The sequence below is a fragment of the Stenella coeruleoalba genome (assembly GCF_951394435.1).
Source record: "Stenella coeruleoalba genome assembly, chromosome: 17".
Classification (NCBI taxonomy): Eukaryota; Metazoa; Chordata; class Mammalia; order Artiodactyla; family Delphinidae; genus Stenella; species Stenella coeruleoalba.
Genome location: NC_137163.1, coordinates 76,461,463 through 76,480,481, shown reverse-complemented (window position 1 = coordinate 76,480,481; position 19,019 = coordinate 76,461,463). Strand labels below are relative to the sequence as shown.

Here is a 19,019-nt window from a genome sequence, read left to right as displayed (position 1 = left end):
CCAGTAACATAAGTTCACCCTCTAAGTCTGTGAGTCTGTTTCTGTTTTGTAAATAAGTTCATCTGTGTCACTTTTTTAAGATTCTGCACAGAAGTGATATTGTTACGCCACTCAAAAGTCAATTCTCGAGAGACAAGTGTTGGTAGGGGAAAGGTTGCTTTATTTTGGAGGCCAGCAACCGGGGGAAGGGCGGACTCCTGTCCAAAGGCCGACTCCCTGCCGCCACTCGAGGAGCAAGAGTTTTTATAGGCAGAGGGAGGGGGCTACACGCAGAAACAGCACAGGCAGCTCTGACAGGCATCTTGAAATTGGTCGTCGGTGGTCTGACCAGCGTCATCTCGATTGTTTTAGGTACAGGTAATCTTCAGTTCCAGGGTTGGTTTGTTTCCATTTCTCTGAGGCCAATTCTTGGAATTGTGACAGCTTCTGTCATGGCTACAGCCTGGTCATCATGTAGTTACCTTCTTCAGTATCTGTAAGACAGCTCCTAGGATATGGCTCAGAATATTATCCACAGCCCTTAAGGAGGAACTACAGGTCCTTGACTATGCTCAATGACTAAACTATTATTATTTGGTCTCCTAGGACTGTTTTCCTCTGTTTCTGCATTTTCTCACTTCTCTGATTAAACTTATTCTTTGGCTAATTTTCTTCCACAGACAAAAGGCAGGCGGAGGACATGGTGGGGGTGGCGGGGGGGGAAGAACAGTAGGGTCCTGCTCCGTTTCAGTATCATATGATATTTGTCTTTCTCTGTCTGAGTTACTTTGCTTAGTATGATAATCTCCAGGTCCATCCATGTTGCTGCAAGTGGCATTATTTCGTTCTTTTTAATAACTGAGTAATATTCCATTGTATATATACATATTACATTTAGAAGTAATTAAAGTTCCAAGTGCTGTGAAGGAGAAATTGAAGCATGTTCAGAGAGTGACAAGGGTGTCAGGGGACTTGGGGGGTCATGGGACATGTGGCTGGGGACACTAGGACTTTTGGAAGGGAGGGGAGGAAAGTGGAAATCTCTAGGGACTCTGAGGTGTCTTCCAGTATTAGAAAGGCTGTGTAGAAAAGATGAATTGGATTTGTTCAATGTGACCCTCAGGGGATGGATCAGAAGCAAAGGTGATGCAGGAGGACCAGTTTCAGAAACTCTCTCCCTAACAGTGCCGGCCTGTTACTCAAGGACCCGATTTTGAGAACTTCATCACTATTCATAAGGAATGAGCACATCATGACCCAAAGAACAAGAGAGCCAGAGCAGTAATTAGATCAAAGACTATGTCACTTTACTTTCTTTGTAGTATCTATACCCTCTTGTCTTTTCTCTCCATAGGATAATTTGACTTCTTTTTCATGGTATTAAAGAACAAATACAAGTTTGTCAGAATAAAATGTGGTGACCATTCAGAGACAGCCTCTTTCACACCCAACGGGAAATGGCACTGGCTTTCAGGATTGCCAAGCCTGCTTTCATTCTCATACTCTTCCAAACACTTTTGGAAAATTAATATGCAATACTTAAGGTTACCACATTGGTGATTCTTATCAGGAAATTTTCTTCAAGCAGTGGGGTAATTTTATTTTGGATTCAATACACTGTTTTTTTCTTCTTTTGTATAGCTTTGACATTTTCAATAGTAAAAGTTTTTGAAAAAGGCATCAGGAGGGTTTACAAACACATACGTCCTAGAACTTGACTTGCATCATGCCCTTGGAGACATCCATCTGCTGAGGACCATTGAGCACATGGTGGAACTGACCAGGAAGGGTGTCTGTGGATTATCAAGGTGGAAAATCCCTTCTACACCTGTGTCTCACCTCCCTCTTCATAGTACAAGGCAGTGGAATGCTTTAACGAAGACGAAAATTGCAGTGACTCCTCAAAGGGAACCTTTAAGAATAAGGGCCAACCTGGGGCCCTAAGGGATAAGCCACTAAGGTAGTTGTTTCACGGACGTGCTTGCGCATGTATGGCGGTTGCGGAAGAGAAAAAACAGCCCTGGTGTTTGAAGGATGAGTTCTCACTCCGGTCTTTCTTTTTCTCTGTGTTTCCTGTCTAGGTATTTCCACACGATATACTTAGGCATTCGAAGTCGACGGGGCGCAGAGAGTGGCCGGTGGAGGTTTTATTGGAAGATGGTCTACGAGTACGCAGACGTGAGCATGCTACACCTGCTCGCCACCTTCCTGGAGAGCGCTCCCCAGCTGGTGCTGCAGCTCTGCATCATCGTACAGACTCACAGCCTGCAGGCCCTCCAAGGTAAGGGCTTGCAGCTCGCTTTCTGCGTTTGGGGAAAGGGGGTCGGCTCCTCTTCTCACAACCCGAGGACCGTTCCGTGACCCTTGGACGCAGGTCACGGTGCTCTGGGTTCTCGTCGGCCGCTTGACACCTGTATGTGTGAATGAGGCCTATTTTCTTCTTCGCCATCACTTATCGTGGGTAATTTACAGGAAGACTTTTTTGCCCTCAAGCTGCCCTCCGAGTAGGAAAAAAAATCCGTATGATTTTACACTTGCTCAATATGAGAAGAGAATCCACTGAAGCTTTCTGGCTTGTGCGATAACTTCCAAAAATTTGAAAAAAGACCTAGAGCCCTCTCTAATGTTGTATGTATATTAACTGTTACATATATTGTATACATTTATGTATAAACTTAAATATATAATACATATTTGAATATTAGGGTAATCGCCACCATTTCTTTTTGATATTAGGACACAAAAGGCGAGAGATTAAAGGAAACGATAAAGATGACCTTAATATTTTTACAAAGAAGGTCATATGGGAAAACGTTGTCAGTATTTAATAATGTATTGTTTATGTAGTACTAAGTTTTATAAAATGAATATTACAGTCAGATTCATATTTTGGGGTTTTGCCGTCCTGTTTGATCATCTCATCAGTGAGACGATTCCATTGATAACAGACCCGCCCCGACGTTTCCGTAGGGCCTGCTGCTGAAATCTTTTCTAGAAGCAGATTAGACAGACCAGTGGGTAGACAGGTGACTACATGGCTGGGGGAGGATGGATAGGTAACATTTTCTGCATAGTTTCCTGGTAATTTGTCAATCCTGTAATGAAATAGATGTTGTTAAACAGGTAACGTTCTGTAATGTGCTCGTTTTGTTTCAGTCTCAGCAGAGCCTTGCTGTGACTCGCTGTACGTACTGGGCCATCCTCTGATCTGATCTGGTTGGTCTGGGGAATCTCTACAAGGTCCTCATAACTTTTTATAGCAAGGAGCACATAAGCCTGGGCTGGATACTTTACTAATTGGAGGGAGGCATAGTACAGGAAAAGAGAGATGGAGTGTTTGCTGGTAGCCAGTGGCCCACTGATTTATGAATTCCTGGCCCAACCCTGGTTCCACACGAGAATAGCTTCAGTCCAAGAAGTCTGAGAACGGAGTCAAAGAGGTCCATGGGGTGGGAGCCTCCCATGCTAGTAAGCAAAATGGAAGAAAGGGAAAATGGGTGTTAGCACAGAATCAGAGGAGAAAAGCCTGGGGGAGGTGAGCTTTATCCACCCCCCCCCATGGGAATTATCCGTGGACGAGTCTCTTTAGACGTGAGACACCACACGCTGCAGAGGGAGGCTCCAGCTTTGCTTATCTCACTTCCTCGCTGTGAGACCTGGTACAAGTCACTTAACCTCTCTGGTCCCGGTTTCTCAAACTAAACTAGATGATCTCCAAACTCCTTGGCAGTGCTCTTCCACCACTGCATCCGTGAACGCTCAGTGAACTTACGGGGTCTGGCGTGTGCATCAGGAGGTGATCTATATGTGAGGACACAAATTCAAAGTCAACATCAAACTGAATCTCTGTCAAATTCTCATCTCCAGAAGACCTTGGCACCCCCTTGGTATAGTTACACACCTGAGAACTCTCTGGAAGAGAAAACCCCAGGCACAAGTGAGGAGTGTGGCAAGCCACCTTCCTGGGTGGCCCGAGATTCCTGACGGTCTCTGCTAGTTTCCTAAAAGATCTGTAACATCACAGAGAAGTTTTTATCCTAAAGATGATGGAGATGGAGAAGGCAAGGAGAGGGAGGGTGTGAGAAAATGAGATCACCTTTTCCGTTTGAGAGCTTTATGTAAAGTTTTATAGAAAAAAAAATAGAGAAAAGACAATTCTTTGTCTTTATCAGATTATTCGTCCTAAACATAAGAATCAAAATATGTGTTTTTTGGAGTTGTGGCTCTTCCCGGATGCCTGGTGTCCCCAGCTTAGCGGCTAAGCTCACTGTTGCATCAGGTTTGCTACAGACTTTAGGAGCGGGACCTCGTCCTTGGCCAAGGCGAGCCTTGCTGTCAAAATCATAGAGCCATGGGGAAAATACGTCCTGTGTCACTCCCAAGGGGGTCAAAAGACAGTTGGATGCAAAGATCTCTAGGATTAACGCACGTCACTGAGCACAGGATGAGGAATCAGGCCACTGAGCTGATCTTACGGTTGCCACTGTTTAAGCAGGGAGATGGGCAGAAAGTTGCGTTACAAGGCCGAAGAGGGGAACTGCCTGACAGCAAACAACCACCACAAAACCTCCAGCAAACGAAGACCAGCTCAGGCAATGCCATCTCAATCCTCTTGCATTTTGAGGAGAAACTTATCTGCAGAGAGAGCTTCTAAATTCAACCCTCTGCTGACAGATGACCCCCCCTTACAAATGAATCAGCTTATAAATTAAACTGATGTGCATTATAAGAACTGAGCCTTTCCTCTCTAGGAAAAGAAAAATGAATGTGATAGAACCGAGTCTGACACGTATTTTCACGTATCTTTATGGTAAAAGATTCTTAAGATTTATATGTAAAAAAACAACTTTCTGCAATGCACGCACATAATCAAGGGCATGAAAGCTGTGAGGTCTATGCAAATAGCTCTGAATTTAAATCTTCAAAATATTTTTATTTCGCAGGTAAGAGTGGTCCTAAGTCTGCAAGTTATTTCCATAAATGACTATGTCTAAAATTATTATTTTTAGGACAGAAAGAAAAATGCTTTTTAAATCCAATTTCAACCATCTACTGCTCTCTGATGGACACTCTTTTAAAACCAATTAAAAAATCAAACAAGAAGAAGTACAACATTTAAAACTGATGCTGAAAATCTGTATTCCCTTGTGGAAGTTGGTGTAGCCCTAAAACCCTGTCGGCTGTGAAAACCCTTTCTCAGGGCTCCTTACTTATTGAATAATTAAGTCAGAGAGGCCTCGCTGTACTGGAGGCCAACAGGCTCAGTGGAGAGCTAAGTAAAGCATAATTGTTTCTCGGTTTGTCCTGTCCCAGGAAGGAGAATTCAGCTCCTGTTCTGAGACCAGGAATCAGGGCCGAGCAGAAACTTAAACATGAATATCCAGTTCCTTCCACTCCACACCGCCATCTTTGACAGAATTGCTGCCCTTCATTGAGTCTGGCATTTCCCTGGGAACATCTGTCTCTGGAGAGCAAGAAATACTCAGGGAGTCTCAACTGTACCCACACAAGTAAGACAGCACATGGAACGTGAGACAGTACAGCGGCCTGTGCTTAGAGCTCCCAGTTTACACTGCGCTCTGTTTCCAGTCTAATCCCATATCCCCACCTGGAGAGAGCGAGCGAGACAGAAAGGCAGGCGGGAAGGACAGAAGGAGGGGCAGAGAGATGTAGAAGGACTGCGTGTGGTAAGCAGAGCTGGGCAAAGCGCTCTTGCTGGTCTCCGGCCAGAGGATGCAGCCCTCTGTGTTAGAGATGTAAGATGCGGCCCAAGGCCTGTCAGTCCTATTTTCAAGCAACATCTCAAACCCATCCAGGACATTGGATTCTCTCTCTTATAGATGGCGCAAGCAAAAGTAGAAGGTTAACTACCTTCTACAGACCAAAGCTACCCCTCCTTATAAAAGGGCTGGCTGGGCTGGAGGGTCTCTGAAGTCACTTCTAGCTTCGTGATGCTCTGAACACTCGGTTTTGGGTGTGTAGACCAGCTGGCGGAGAGGGTACTGATTCGTGCACGTACAGGTGTCCACAGGCCCTGCCCAGCCGGCAGCGTTGCTCAGAGCCGCGCCACGGGGTGGAAGCCCGTGGGGGTGGAAGCTCCTCGGGGCGGCCCGGGATGCCGTGCGGGGTCACCGCGCACACACCGTGAGAGCTTCTCAGCCAGAACGTGTGCACGACGGCCCAGGCTGCATGGCTCTGACGGCCAGGTGTGCACGCCCGCGCTGCCGGGCCTTCGTGTAGGAGCAGCGCTTCCTGGAAGGAACCATCTAAACCAGAACAAATCGGGCTCTCACCAGGTGCACGTCGGTGCCTACCTGGCAGCACAATTGTCTCCACTTTTTCCAGATGGCTTTAGTTCTTCATTTCCAATTTCCACCTTTACTCGCCATTGTTGGAAACTCTCTTTTACACCCCCTGTGTATTTAAGCTGTGATGCGCAGAGTGAGTTAGGAACAATTGCTTTCCCACAGGCCGTGTGCCCGGGAAAGCTTTGCTGAGCAGGAAAAGACACCGACACCTACCTCGATTCCGATTTCTTCGTATCCAAAACCCCCATGGTTGCCCGTTTTGCCTACAGTTTATCCTGAACACTTCATGAACGGAAGAAAGCAAAGGGGGCTGGAAGAAGTTTCTAATTATTCTTTTCCTGTCTTGCATCCCACGAGACTACAGGGAAGTCAGAGGTTAACGGGCTCTCCTTAAACAAACACGGTCCCCAGCCAATCACGGTAGGAGACACCTTGAGTGTGACAACTGCCTCCTTTGTCACATCCTGATGAGGACTTTTAGGACCTAAACCACTGGATTTCCAGTTGCCCCATTTTATGCTAAAGCAGGTGGAGCCACTCCCGGCTGCCTTCCCGAGGCTGAGGTTAGAGAAGGAACCCCTCAACCCCAGGCCCAAGTCCTCTGTGCCGAGTTCCTGTCTCTGCACCCGGCTCCACCCGCGGATTTCTGCAGGGGAGGGAAAAGGCCGGGGAGAGAGTCAGCCTGTGAGTGGGACTGTGTCCCGTCCCTTTTGATCTGTCTGTTTTTCCGTCGCTATTTTCGTTAAGTTCATTAACACATTTATCGAACGTCTATCGTGTGCGTGATGGTGTGTGAAGGGCTGTAAAATCTGTCCTAAAAAAAATTCACTTTTTATTAAAAGTTTGTAATGTGACATTATAAAGAATGTGACAAAACATATTAGAAAGGCCTAACTCATCTGGGTGTATTTCAGAAGAGCTGTTCCGTCTTCTAGATGGGATGAGAGAAAACGAGAGCAGGTCTAGGTCCCCGTCCCACCCAGAGGGACCACACAGCCCCTGCTTGAGCCCGTTCTTCACTAGAGGGCAGTTCACGCTGCGTCACAGACACTACACGGAAGGCACATAGTGCCTTAGACCATGGAGACTGTGTCACATTAAATATATCCAAGCAGCCGAGTTTGCAACTGATACATCTCTCTGAAACGTCTGACCACAGATCTCAAGTGGTCACTCAGCACTGTCAAGCATCCGACATTGTTCCTCCTTGAAATTCACTCTCCTGCTACAAAACTCACTGTTTCCTTCCTTCTTCTGTGTCCTCACACTTCCATCTGCCTCCATCACTTCAAACCACTGCTTTCACTTCCTACGTCAGTGAGAAAACAGAAGCAGTGAAATAAGAACGGCTTTATTTTCCCACCGCTAACCCCACCTCCTTCTGCACCCATCACCTGGCTTCCCTCCGTTTACTATGGGTAACCTGCGCCTGCTCTCATCTCTTGACCCCTCTTCTGCGCTGGATCCCGTGCCCTCTCACCTACATAAGCATCCTGTTCATGAAACTACCCTCTCCCTCTCCTGCATTATCAATTTCTCCTTTCTACTGGATCACTGCCATCGCACATAAACAAGCACACCGTGATAACTCTAATCTTTAGTTTTTAAAAAATTGTCCCTTATCACCTACTACCATATTACCACAATTAATTATATTTTAGTGCGTATCGAGTTCTTTCATGTTTCGTATATGTTACATTAAAATAGAATTGAAATACGGGTACTATTTTGTAACCTCCCCCTTTTGGCAGTACATCATGAGTGTATGTCCGTGACGATGTACGTGATTCTACGTCATTTCTAACTACTGCGTCATTTACTAGCACAGGGATTCTCTTTTTCTTTTCCACTAATTCCATGTTTTTGAAATGATAAGTGATCATCTATAGTCACCATAATCAATAATCCTATTATAAACACATTAAGAAAATCTTTGCAGCCTTAGTTAAATACCTAAAGTGAAATGGGTGGATATGAGGACAAGCTTGCGGGCTTGAAGGCTTTTGATACTTAATGTCAAACTGGCAATTTTAAAGTACATTTCTGGAGAGTTCCGCAATGTCTCAACTTTCTGATCCAACTGCACAGGAAGTCAGTGAGGGCAATAAATGTGACAAGGACTGGCAATGGGACAAATCTTTTGAGATTTGGGAAAGAGCTCTTCATGGTGCCCATTGGAATAGGAAGGGCTTAATTCCAAGATGTGTCCTAGTTTCTTCCCTTGTTACTTCATTGTGCCCACCATATAAACTTTAGTAAATCTATTCAATTAAGCAGCAGCTCGTTTTTTTTTTTTTTTTTTTTTGTGGTACACGGGCCTCTCACTGTTGTGGCCTCTCCCGTTGCGGACGGAGCACAGGCTCCGGACGCGCAGACTCAGCAGCCATGGCTCACGGGCCCAGCCGCTCCGCGGCATGTGGGATCTTCCCGGACCGGGGCACGAACCCGCGTCCCCTGCATCGGCAGGCGGACTCTCAACCACTGCGCCACCAGGGAAGCCCAAGCAGCTCATTATTGATGAAACAAAATTTTAAGAACAGCTTCATCAAAGACTTTTAATTTGAACCAAAATTGTTAGGAAAGTAGACATAGGTTCCTCAAAACACATAACAAAAATCTGACCCAAGAAAACTTTTAAAGAGCGAAACCACACAAAAATGATAAAACAGCAGCCTTTACACTGGACAGTTGTGATTTCTTTTGGCTTTGTGGATATGTTAAATGTATTCAATAGTAGTTAACGTGAAGGCCCACTGGGTATTAAAAAAAACACAGCACGTCCTCCCTCCCTGGTGCTGACAAATTCTGTAGAGGCTGATGCGGGTGATGATGTCACAGCAAAGGCCGGCACGCATTACTTCCCGGCTGCATGGACCCTCTGCTCTGGGCCCATTACAAGCAGTTGGTGGGTATTCATTGAATAAAAGGAAGAATGAATGTCTGCTGGGTGACAAAGCCCTAGGCTAGGTGGACTTGATACAAAACCAAGTGGCATAGCCCCTGCTCTCAGGGAATTCAACCTAAGGGAAAAGAAAGACCAAAAAATTGTTATTATTCAATGTGCTCTATACTGTTGGTGGCCATGTTAAGGCCCTTTGGTGACATAAAATGATCTCTTATAGAAAATGATACAGATCACAATAGCCAAAACATGGAAGCAGCCTAAATGTCCATCAACAGATGAATGGATGAAGAAGATGTGGTACATATATACAACGGAATACTACTCAGCCATGAAAAAGAATGGAATAATGCCATTTGCAGCAACATGGACGCAACTAGAGATTACCATACTAAGTGAAGTAAGTCAGAAAGAGAAAGACAAATAACCGTATGATATCACTTATATAGGCACAAATGAACCTATCTACAGAACAGAAACAGACTCATAGACATAGAGAACAGACTTGGGTTGCCAAGGGGGAGCGGGGAGGGAGAAGGTTGGCCTGTGAGTTTGGGGTTGGTAGATGCGAAGGATTACATTTAGAATGGATAAACACCAAGGTCTTACTGTAGAGCACAGGGAACTATATCCAATCTCCTGTGATAAACCATAATGGAAAAGAATATAAAAAAGGAATGTATGTGTGTGTATAACTGAGTCACTTTGCTGTACAGCAGAGATTGTTGCAACATTGTAAATCAACTATACTTCAGTAAAGATAAAAAAGAAAGAAAGAAAATGATACACAGAAAGTAGAAATGCGGTGCTGTCTGACATCAGGGAATATTGGAAGAATCAGGGAAGTTTTCATGAAAAGAGCAGCCTTTGAGCTGGGTCACAACTGAAGCCTAACATTTTGTCACGTTCAGTAAAGAAAAGATAGCAACATATATACTTAAAAAATACACGTATTTTTCTGTACGTCTTACTTTTCAGCCTGTTTCTGCATCGTTCAGTATTTGGGGGTTATCAATAAGTCAATCAATAAAATAGTAAACTACCAGTCTGCTTGACCAATACATATATGGAGTTGAATTTTAAAGACTCATCATCATCAACATCTTTGTAAGGAGAGGCTCACACACCCGACAGGGCATGTTGGCCACACTGCTCCTCTCTATTGAAAAGTATTGGCAGAATAAACGATGGGTGTCATGAGGGTAATGATATTATTGATCCCTTTATTTCACATTCAATAGCCTCTGAGTCATGGTACCACTCCAAGTTATACTTAGAAGAACAGAGAGAAGCTTCATTTGCTGATCATTGATTCAAGTGCTTGAAATCAACTCTGTGTGGTAGCAGCCCCCAGCACAGCTGTGAATAGTTTTGAATTTGAATCATTTTGAACATAATATGAAATAAGGGCGTGACTATTTTTAGGTCCTACTTAATTATCTCCAATAATCAAGCATAAATCTTGGTATTTTTCCACTCAGTGTTCCTTCTCTCTCCCTCTCCTTCTCAGTGAGATGTGAGTGAGCAGGGGTGCGTGCTTGTTCAGGCCCTGGGTGATAGACTGGGTGGGGTGAGGGTAGCTGGTGAACAGATGCGAACAATTGCACACGCCTGGCTTGGGAGAGCAGCAACTTGGCAGAAAGTTGCGGAGAGGTTGGTGCAACAGAGAAGCAAACAGACATAAGGGCTGTCTGCAGTGAATGATGTCCCCAAACACTCACTGTTCCTTCGCCTTTCTTGTGGCTTCCTTGTTTGCCAACCTCCAACCTCCCCAAATATTTCAGTAATTTTTCAGCACTTTGTACCTGCAAGGCGTCAACTTAAAAAAAAAAATGTACAACGTAGGAGTTGTGAGTTTAAGTTTTATTCAGGGTGATAAATAAATTTAGATAATTTAGCTCCGAGGAAACTCTTCCAAAGAGGTAGGAAAGGAACCAGGGTGGATATGATTTTTAGCTGGGAATGCGTGTAGTCCAGCATACATCCTGGTAAAATGGTACTTCTGGTCTTGAAGAACAGACATCTCAAGTTAATGATTTCAGTGCTTTTCTATGTATAGAAGATGCAAGAATCTGGGTTCATTAAAATTCTTTCTGAGATACACATCTAACTATCTAGGGGACTGTTTTTCCGAAGCACAGAGTGTCTCATCCTGACTTCACCCTGAATCTCTCCCAGGATGCACTGTCCCTCAGCTCTGTGGTGACTAACGACTGAATCCCTGTAGAGCTGGGTGATGAGCAACGCTCTTTGGGCATTTTCGTTTGTTTACAAAGGAAACAGCAGCCCACTCACCTGACCTTTACCCCAAACTCAGAGCAGATATTTACTTTGAATACTGATGTACTGTAATTGTTATTTCTAAAAACTAAAAATAACTACCGTGAATAGTAACCCAAATCCTTGCTGAACACAGTCAAAGTGAGGTCAACTTAATAAAAAATTCAAAAGTGGCTTAATATGGTATTTTCCTAAATAACTTTTTTTTTTTTCCTAGGAAGCCACAGACACAGTTACACGATCAGGATTTTCTGACCCAATTCTGATTGGGTGGGTGAATGAGGGAAGCGCCCACAACCGATGAAATAGTTTTCACTATGAAACCTCTTCTCTAGGACACACTTGTGCCGTCACAGAGCATACAGTTGAGTCTAGAAATCTTTTACATTCATTGGGCAGCTTGGGGTTAAACTGGGTTTTGAAGCAGTCCTTAGACATGGAGGCTAATATTTTCTTGATGACTCGGCAGGAATAAAAAACTGGGATCATTTCCTGTTGACTGATTTAAGAAAGGCCTTTTTGTCACCGTACTGCTCGCTCATGCATGGGAGCCTATATGTATGCAATCGGGAAAGATGAGATCCCATCACACTGAGCCAGATGCAAGCAGGAGCAAAAGAGAGCAACTGATGCAATTGGTGTGTAAGCATTCCTTAGTATAAAACCACATGGCGATGCACTCCCCGAAACTCACAAAGAGCTTCTGATTGCGGAAGGACAGGCCTGCTGAGAGCTGCCTGTGGAAGGTTTTGTCAGCACCTTCATTGTGATTCTAAATTTCCACAGCTTTCCACTCAGCTGTAGAAAAAGTCCAGGGAGTCCGTGAAGCTAAGGAGACTCCAAACCTCCGAAACTTTTCAAACATCCATAATTTTATCAGCTCACACACCTGGACCGTTTTATAGGGCGTGAAGTTCTCCAGGGTAGCGTTGAAGTGTAGACCTTTCCAGTGTGTAGGCTTCCGTGAAGGCAGGTACCACCAGATTTTTGTTAGCTGAAACATTGAGTTAAAATTCAAATTAAAAAAAAGCTGAAACACATCTGCTAGTATGTAAAAAGGCAATAGATATTTTTAACATAGACTTTTGGGAGAAATGACTGAGTAAATAAATGCATAGGTTTTTAAATTCACAGATTTTTAAAACTCAATGCAGATAAGTGAAGAAGCTATTAAAGAAAAGCATTTGAAAAAAGTTTCATTTTTTAAATGGTTTGTGAGCCCAGAAGAAGACATTTTTTCTAAATTTAAAGATGCTATAGGGAATTTTGTGAAAGAGAGGGTACTGGATCTTAAAGAATGAGTGAAATGATTTTGAACGTAGAAATGTTTGGGAGGCAGGTCTGCTGGGCCCTGAGGAGAAAGTCAGAGCGAGAGGTGCATGTGCTGTAACACTACCAACTCCCAGAAGTAGGAGGGGAATGATTTGAACTTGATCTTGAAGCTTGAGGGTCCTGAACATCTTTGTCCATATAAGGTCCAGCAACACATCGCTCAGTAATGGAATACAATGTCTTCATTAAGACCTGAAAAAAAATCATCATTCTTTATTACATTATTTACTGGACAAACATTTGTTGAGTCCCTATCCATGGCAGGCACTAATCTGAATACTAGAAGAATGATGACCAAGACCAGTCAGTGAAGCAGAGGAAGTAAGAGAGAAGTGGGATAATCAGAAGAGCACGGTGATATGGTGGCCAAGGCGGTTATTTCAAAAGAGATGCTCATGAGGGACCGGCCAAGACGAGAGCTGAATAGTCTATTAGACTCTATTAGTCTATTAGGCAATGATGACATCTCTGTTATCAGGATCAAGCTTAGGAAAGAAGTAAAGATTGCAAATTAGAGGAGAAAAAATCATGGCAGCAAGGTAGAACTTCTAGACTATAGAAGGAAGAAGAAAATCAGTGAAGTGGCTAAGAGGACAAGTTTCAGGAAAGAGACGTAAATGTAAGGCATAAACCGTGTGGTGAACGGTAGGCTTGAGAAGCAGAGCAAAAGCAAAATCCTTATCTGATCCAGTTCCTGCTCTCCTACCCTAGTAGTTAACAAAGGTTAGTGTGAGTTAACAAAGGTGACACTACCAGTAGCAGGTGGAGCTGGGACCAGAGCCCAGGGTTCAGGGCTCCTCTCATGGATAAAGGACCCCAACGTGGAGACATTCCATCATGACTGATCTTTTATGTTTTCACTCACCTTGTAGCCTTCAGTGTGTTCCTTAACCACACTGAGAATTTGCTTCTCTGATTGAAAAAGAATTTCCTGATCTAAGTCGCCACGTTGTGTTAGAATCACATAAACAATGAAAAGGACCTTAATCTCCTGTCTGGCACTTGGGGGTGTCAACTGGTCCACGTGGGCCATCTTCTCCCTTCCTTCCTTCCTGTCTCACATGGAGAAGGGGAAGGGCACCCGTAGCGTGTTTCTAAATTTGCCATGAAATGAGGTTTCAAAATTCACATTTTCTTTCTCTTTTAAATGGATGTAAACCCATTTGAATTCATTTTCCCTAACCTTGGAATTAAATCCAAGCCTGCTCTCCCCCTGAGCGCTCTCTGTGGCCTCGGTCACTTCTGCCCTGCACGGCCAGTGCCCACTGCCCGTGTTGTGATCTTGACTCTTAACCTCAGAGGTGTCCCAGGAGGGTTTTGAAACCTCAGGGATCTTCCAGCAAATGCCACTTAGACTTCGATCTGTCCACTGACCTATGTTTTTAGCGTGAAGTACTTTCAGCCTTGACGTTTTTTGAAAGAATATACATTTATGAGGAAAACAAATGTACATTTTCTAAGCACATCGTCTCCACGCCATCTTTTTTCCACAAGCTCATTAGCATTCATATTGTAAGTTTTGAGTTATTTTCTTCAGTCTAAGAAAGTATGAGATTCCTATAATTGGTGGTCATATTTTCTTCATTTTTTAATAGACTTTATTTTTTAAAGCAGTTTTAGGTTCACAGCAAAATTGAGGGGAAGGCACAGAGGTTTCCCATATAGTCCCTGCCTCCACAGAGGCATGGCTTTCCCCAGCATCAGCATCTCCACCAGACGGTACATTTGTTACCAGGGATGAACCTATATTGACACATCATTATCACTCGAAATCCATAGTTTACGTGGGGTTCGCTCTTGGTGTTTTACACTCTGTGGGTTTGGGCAAATGTATAATGACCTATATCCATCATTATAATATCATACAGAGTATTTTCACTGCCCTAAAATCCTACGTTCTCCTCTGTTCATCCCTCCCTCCCCGCAGTCCCTGGCAGCCGCTGATCCTTTTACTGTCTCCATAGCTTTTCCCTTTGCAGGGTGTCATATAGCTGGAATCACAGTCTGGAGGCTCTTCAGATAGGCTTCTTTCACTTAAGTCATATGCATTTTTTAAAATCAGGTCTTTATTCAAAGTCAGCTGTCCCACATGATTTCACCTCTACGTAATAAGCAAATTTAAGGTTGTGCAGCAGCCTTCTTTTGCTCTTTCTTTTCTGTGGGCTTCTTTTCAGCTGCTGGTTTCTTGGTCACTGCAGCCTTTTTTCCCACCAGAGGCTTCTTCTGCTTCTTAATGCCAACAGCCTCCTTTCCTTTCTTCCCCACCACAGGCTCTTGCCTGGAAGCCCCTTCTCATCTGATCTAGCTTCTAGTGCTGTTCCTGCCCTATCCATCCGGATTTTGTGGTACTTGGCCTGGCGAAGAACAGTGTTCCGGCGCGTGGTCTTTGCATGTGGGTTTAGCTTCAGCGTGATTCTCAGGCTTTTCATTGGACTTCTCTGCGGGACTCTGATGCATCCTCTCGCGTGCTGCCCGGAGAGCTCTTTGGATCTCTGGGCTTTTCAAGATGCTGCTAAGGTCTGTACTGAGTGTCATGTGCGTGGGGAGGTTGTAGCTGCTCTTGAGGGGAGCAGCTTTACGCCAAGTACCGTGCAGCTCCTCTAACTTGCGGAAAAGCACTTTCAGTCCAAATGCAGGAGCGTCGCACATGCCCCCCAGGAGCCAGTTTCAAAAGGTTCGGTTTGCTCACATTAGGCAGAGTAATTCCAGGGATGTTTCTGAAGGCCTTGATGACGCGCCCATTACAGATGATGCAGGGTCCCCTGCGCTGGATACGACGACGGTTTCTCATTTTGCCTTTGCCAGGTCTCATTTGCTGGGAGGCCTAGACGTTTTGGGTATCATTCCAGGCTTTAAGTTTCTTCAGAAGCAAAACAACCTCCTTGGTCTTCTTGTAGCCTTCATCTTTATCTTCAGCCACCAAAGGAAGTTCAGGAACTTCCTCAATACGATGACCTTTAGACACGTTAGCACTGCTAACGCCGGGGCAGCCAGTGCAGAGCAGATGGCATATCCCTTCGGTGTTGTATTCACTCTGCGGCGCCAGCGTCGCCAGGTCTTGGTTGGCGCAAACATGTGGCCCCCAGGACACATATTTCCAAGAGCACCCTGGCCAGAGTGGTGAGCCCTGCCACCTGGAACCCTGGGAGTTCGAGCCACAGCTCTGCCAGTACCCAAGACTCAGCACTGGTTTGATGACCTGCTAATTCACTGACAGCATGGGGCTGTGTGTTGTTTTTGCACAAGTTGGTGTGAACAAAGTTCAGAATATCTGGTCGAGTGGGAGCCTTGAACACAGCAGGCAAAGTGACATTTTTGCCAGAGGACTCCCCCTTTTCGGAGTACACTGATATCAGTGGACGAGCACACGCCAGGGCAGGGAGATTAGAAGGCCATGCTCCTCTCACCCTGGCGGCTCCCACAGGAAAATAAGTCATATGCGTTTAAGGTCCCTCCATGTCTCTTCATGGCTTGTGAGCTCATCTCTTTCTGCGCTGAACAGTATTCCACTGTCTGGATGGACCACAGTTTATTCATCCATTCACCTACTGAAGGACATCTTGGTTGCTTCCAAGTTTTGGCAACTACGAATAAAGCTGCTGTAAACGTTTGTGTGCAGGTTTTTGTGTGGACATAAGTCTTTCAATTCCTTTAGGAAAATATCAAGGATTATATGATAAAAGTATGTTTAGTTTTGTAAGAAACCACCAAACTGTCTTCCAGGGCGGCTGTACCATCTCGCATTCCCACCAGCAATGAATGACAATTCCTCACCAGCATTTGATGTTATCAGTGTTTTGGATTTTGGCCATTTTAGTAGGTGTATAGTGGTATCTCACTGCTGTTTTAGTTTGCATTTCTTGATGACATATGATCCGGAGTATCTTTTTATATGCTCTTTTGCCATCTGTATTTCTTCTTTGGTGAGGTGTCTGTTAAGGTCTTCCACCCATTTTTTGAGTTGGGTTGTTGTATTTTTTTATTGTTGAGTTTTAAGGGTTCTTTGTATATTTTGAATAATAATCCTTTATCAGTTGTCTTTTGCAAATACTTTCTCTCAGTCTGTGGCTTGTCATTTTGTTTTCTTTCTTTTTTTTTTTTTTTTTGCGGTACGCGGGCCTCTCACTGTTGTGGCCTCTCCCGTTGCTCCGGACGCGCAGGCTCAGCGGCCATGGCTCACGGGCCCAGCCGCTCCGCGGCATGTGGGATCTTCCCAGACCGGGACACGAACCCGTGTCCCCTGCATCGTCAGGCGGACTCTCAACCACTGAGCCACCAGGGCAGCCCTCATTTTGTTCTCTTGATGGTGTTTTGTACAGAGCAGGAGTTTTTCATTTTAATGAAATTCAGCTTATCCATTATTTATTCTATGGCTCATGCCTTTGGTGTTGCTTCTAAAAAGTCGTCACTATACTCAAGGTCATCTAAATTCTCTCCTATGTTATCTGCTAAGGGTTTTATAGTGTTGCATTTTGCATTTAGTGTGATCCATTTTAAGTTACGTTTTATGAAGTTTATACGGTTTGTGTCTAGATTCCATTTTTGTTGCACGTGGATGTCTAGTTGTTCCAGGACTACTTGTTGGAAAGACTATCTTTTCTCTGTTGCCTTTGCTCCTTTGTCAAACATCAATTGACTGCATTTATATGGGCCTATTCTAGACCCTCCATTCTGTTCTATTGATCTGTTTGTCAGTTTTTCACCAGTATCACACTTCTTGATTACTGGGGCTTTATAGAAAATCTTGAAGTTGGGTAGGGTCAGTCCTCCAACTTTGTTCTTCTCCTTCAGTATTACATTGGTTGTACTGGGTCTTTTGCCTCTCCACATGAACTTTAGAATTAGTTTATCAATATCCACAAAATTACTTGCTGGGATTTTGATTGGGATTGAATTGAATCTAGAGATCAAGTGGGGAAGAACTGACATCTTGCCAATATTGGGTCTTCTTTTTTTTCTTCCATGAACATGGCATACCTTTCCATTTATTTAGTTCTTTGATTTCTTTCATTAGAGTTTTATAGCTTTCTTCATATAGATATTGTACATATTTTGTTAGATGTATACCTTACTATTTCATTTTGGGGGGTGCTAATGCAAATGGTATTTAAGGTAAAGGGCATGGCAGACTGCTTCTCAAGTTATAACACAATATTTGAAAGTCATAATGCCTAATGACAATGACACTTGTCCCCAACCTCCACCACCACCCAGAGGATGAGAGAGAGATGCAGGCTGCCTCCTCAAGGAACAGAATGGAGAGAGAGTTCAGATTCAACAGACTGTGTTGTGATCTTGTCTCCACCACCTAATAACTTTGAGCTGCGGCTCATTTCGCTACTTGTCTGCATCTATTTCTTCATCAGAGGAGTGGGGAAAGCAATCCCTACCTCATGAGAAAGGCACCTGGAAGAATTTGCTGAGACATCGTGAAGGACAAATGCCCTGAATCAGACCCAGTATATGGCAGTTACTCAAGAAGCATCCTCTTACATCACATGGGGAATAGTTAACTCTGATGTCTTGGTACAAACAATGAGAAAACAGATCATTTATAACTAAGATATCAACCTTACCGCCAAGACTGTACTACCAATTCAGGGAATTAGGAATACTACATCACTGCTTCTTCCTGGAAGGAAGGAAGGAAGGAAGGAAGGAAGGAAGGAAAGAAGGAAGAAAAGAAGGAAGGAAGGAAGGAAGGAAGGTAGAAAAAGTCAACAAACTGAAATATCAAAAGTCAAAGAAAAACACCAGAACTCCATAAGTTCATTGCGCCTCCATGCCCCAGTGGTGCCTCAATTCTCCAATTACTTGATGCTTGTCAGGATGTCTAATGCTTTGCCTGCATCTAGTGAATATGGGGGGGGGGGGGGAATGTGAAACAGTAATCTGATATTATCAGACCCCAGAAAGGTACTTCTGGAAATACTAATTGGATTTTCTTCAGCCTTTTTTTAATTTAGTGCATTCTAGGAGAAGATCACACCTCTCCTAACACTCATAAAGAGAATTTGTGAGCGAGATTGTGCACAAGTAATACCTATTGAATGCTCCAGGCAACGTGTTGCCATGGTACCAATCAGATTTCATCTTCATCAGGGAATAGAAATTGAAACTGACAATGTTTGAGTGTAACTGTTTTTGTTGGTCCCCGTAAGCAGTGTGAGGGCTTGAAAAGGGAGGAGGTCTAGTTTTGTTGCTGTTTTCTGGTTTCA

General features: G+C 44.1%; 1 protein-coding gene and 1 pseudogene across 2 annotated transcripts in view; one reads left to right on the top strand and one right to left on the bottom strand.

Annotated features, from left to right (window-relative positions):
- Positions 1-19,019, top strand: part of XKR4 (XK related 4) — a 319,631-nt gene that overhangs the window by 212,863 nt on the left and 87,749 nt on the right. Inside the window, exon 2 of the mRNA XM_079902365.1 lies at positions 2,061-2,260. Coding sequence (XP_079758491.1) covers positions 2,061-2,260 — 200 coding nt within the window. The remainder of the gene's footprint in view (positions 1-2,060; positions 2,261-19,019) is intronic.
- On the bottom strand, positions 14,814-16,269 carry LOC307176037 (large ribosomal subunit protein uL4-like; annotated as a pseudogene). The gene has a single exon. The product of its transcript is annotated as a large ribosomal subunit protein uL4-like (transcript).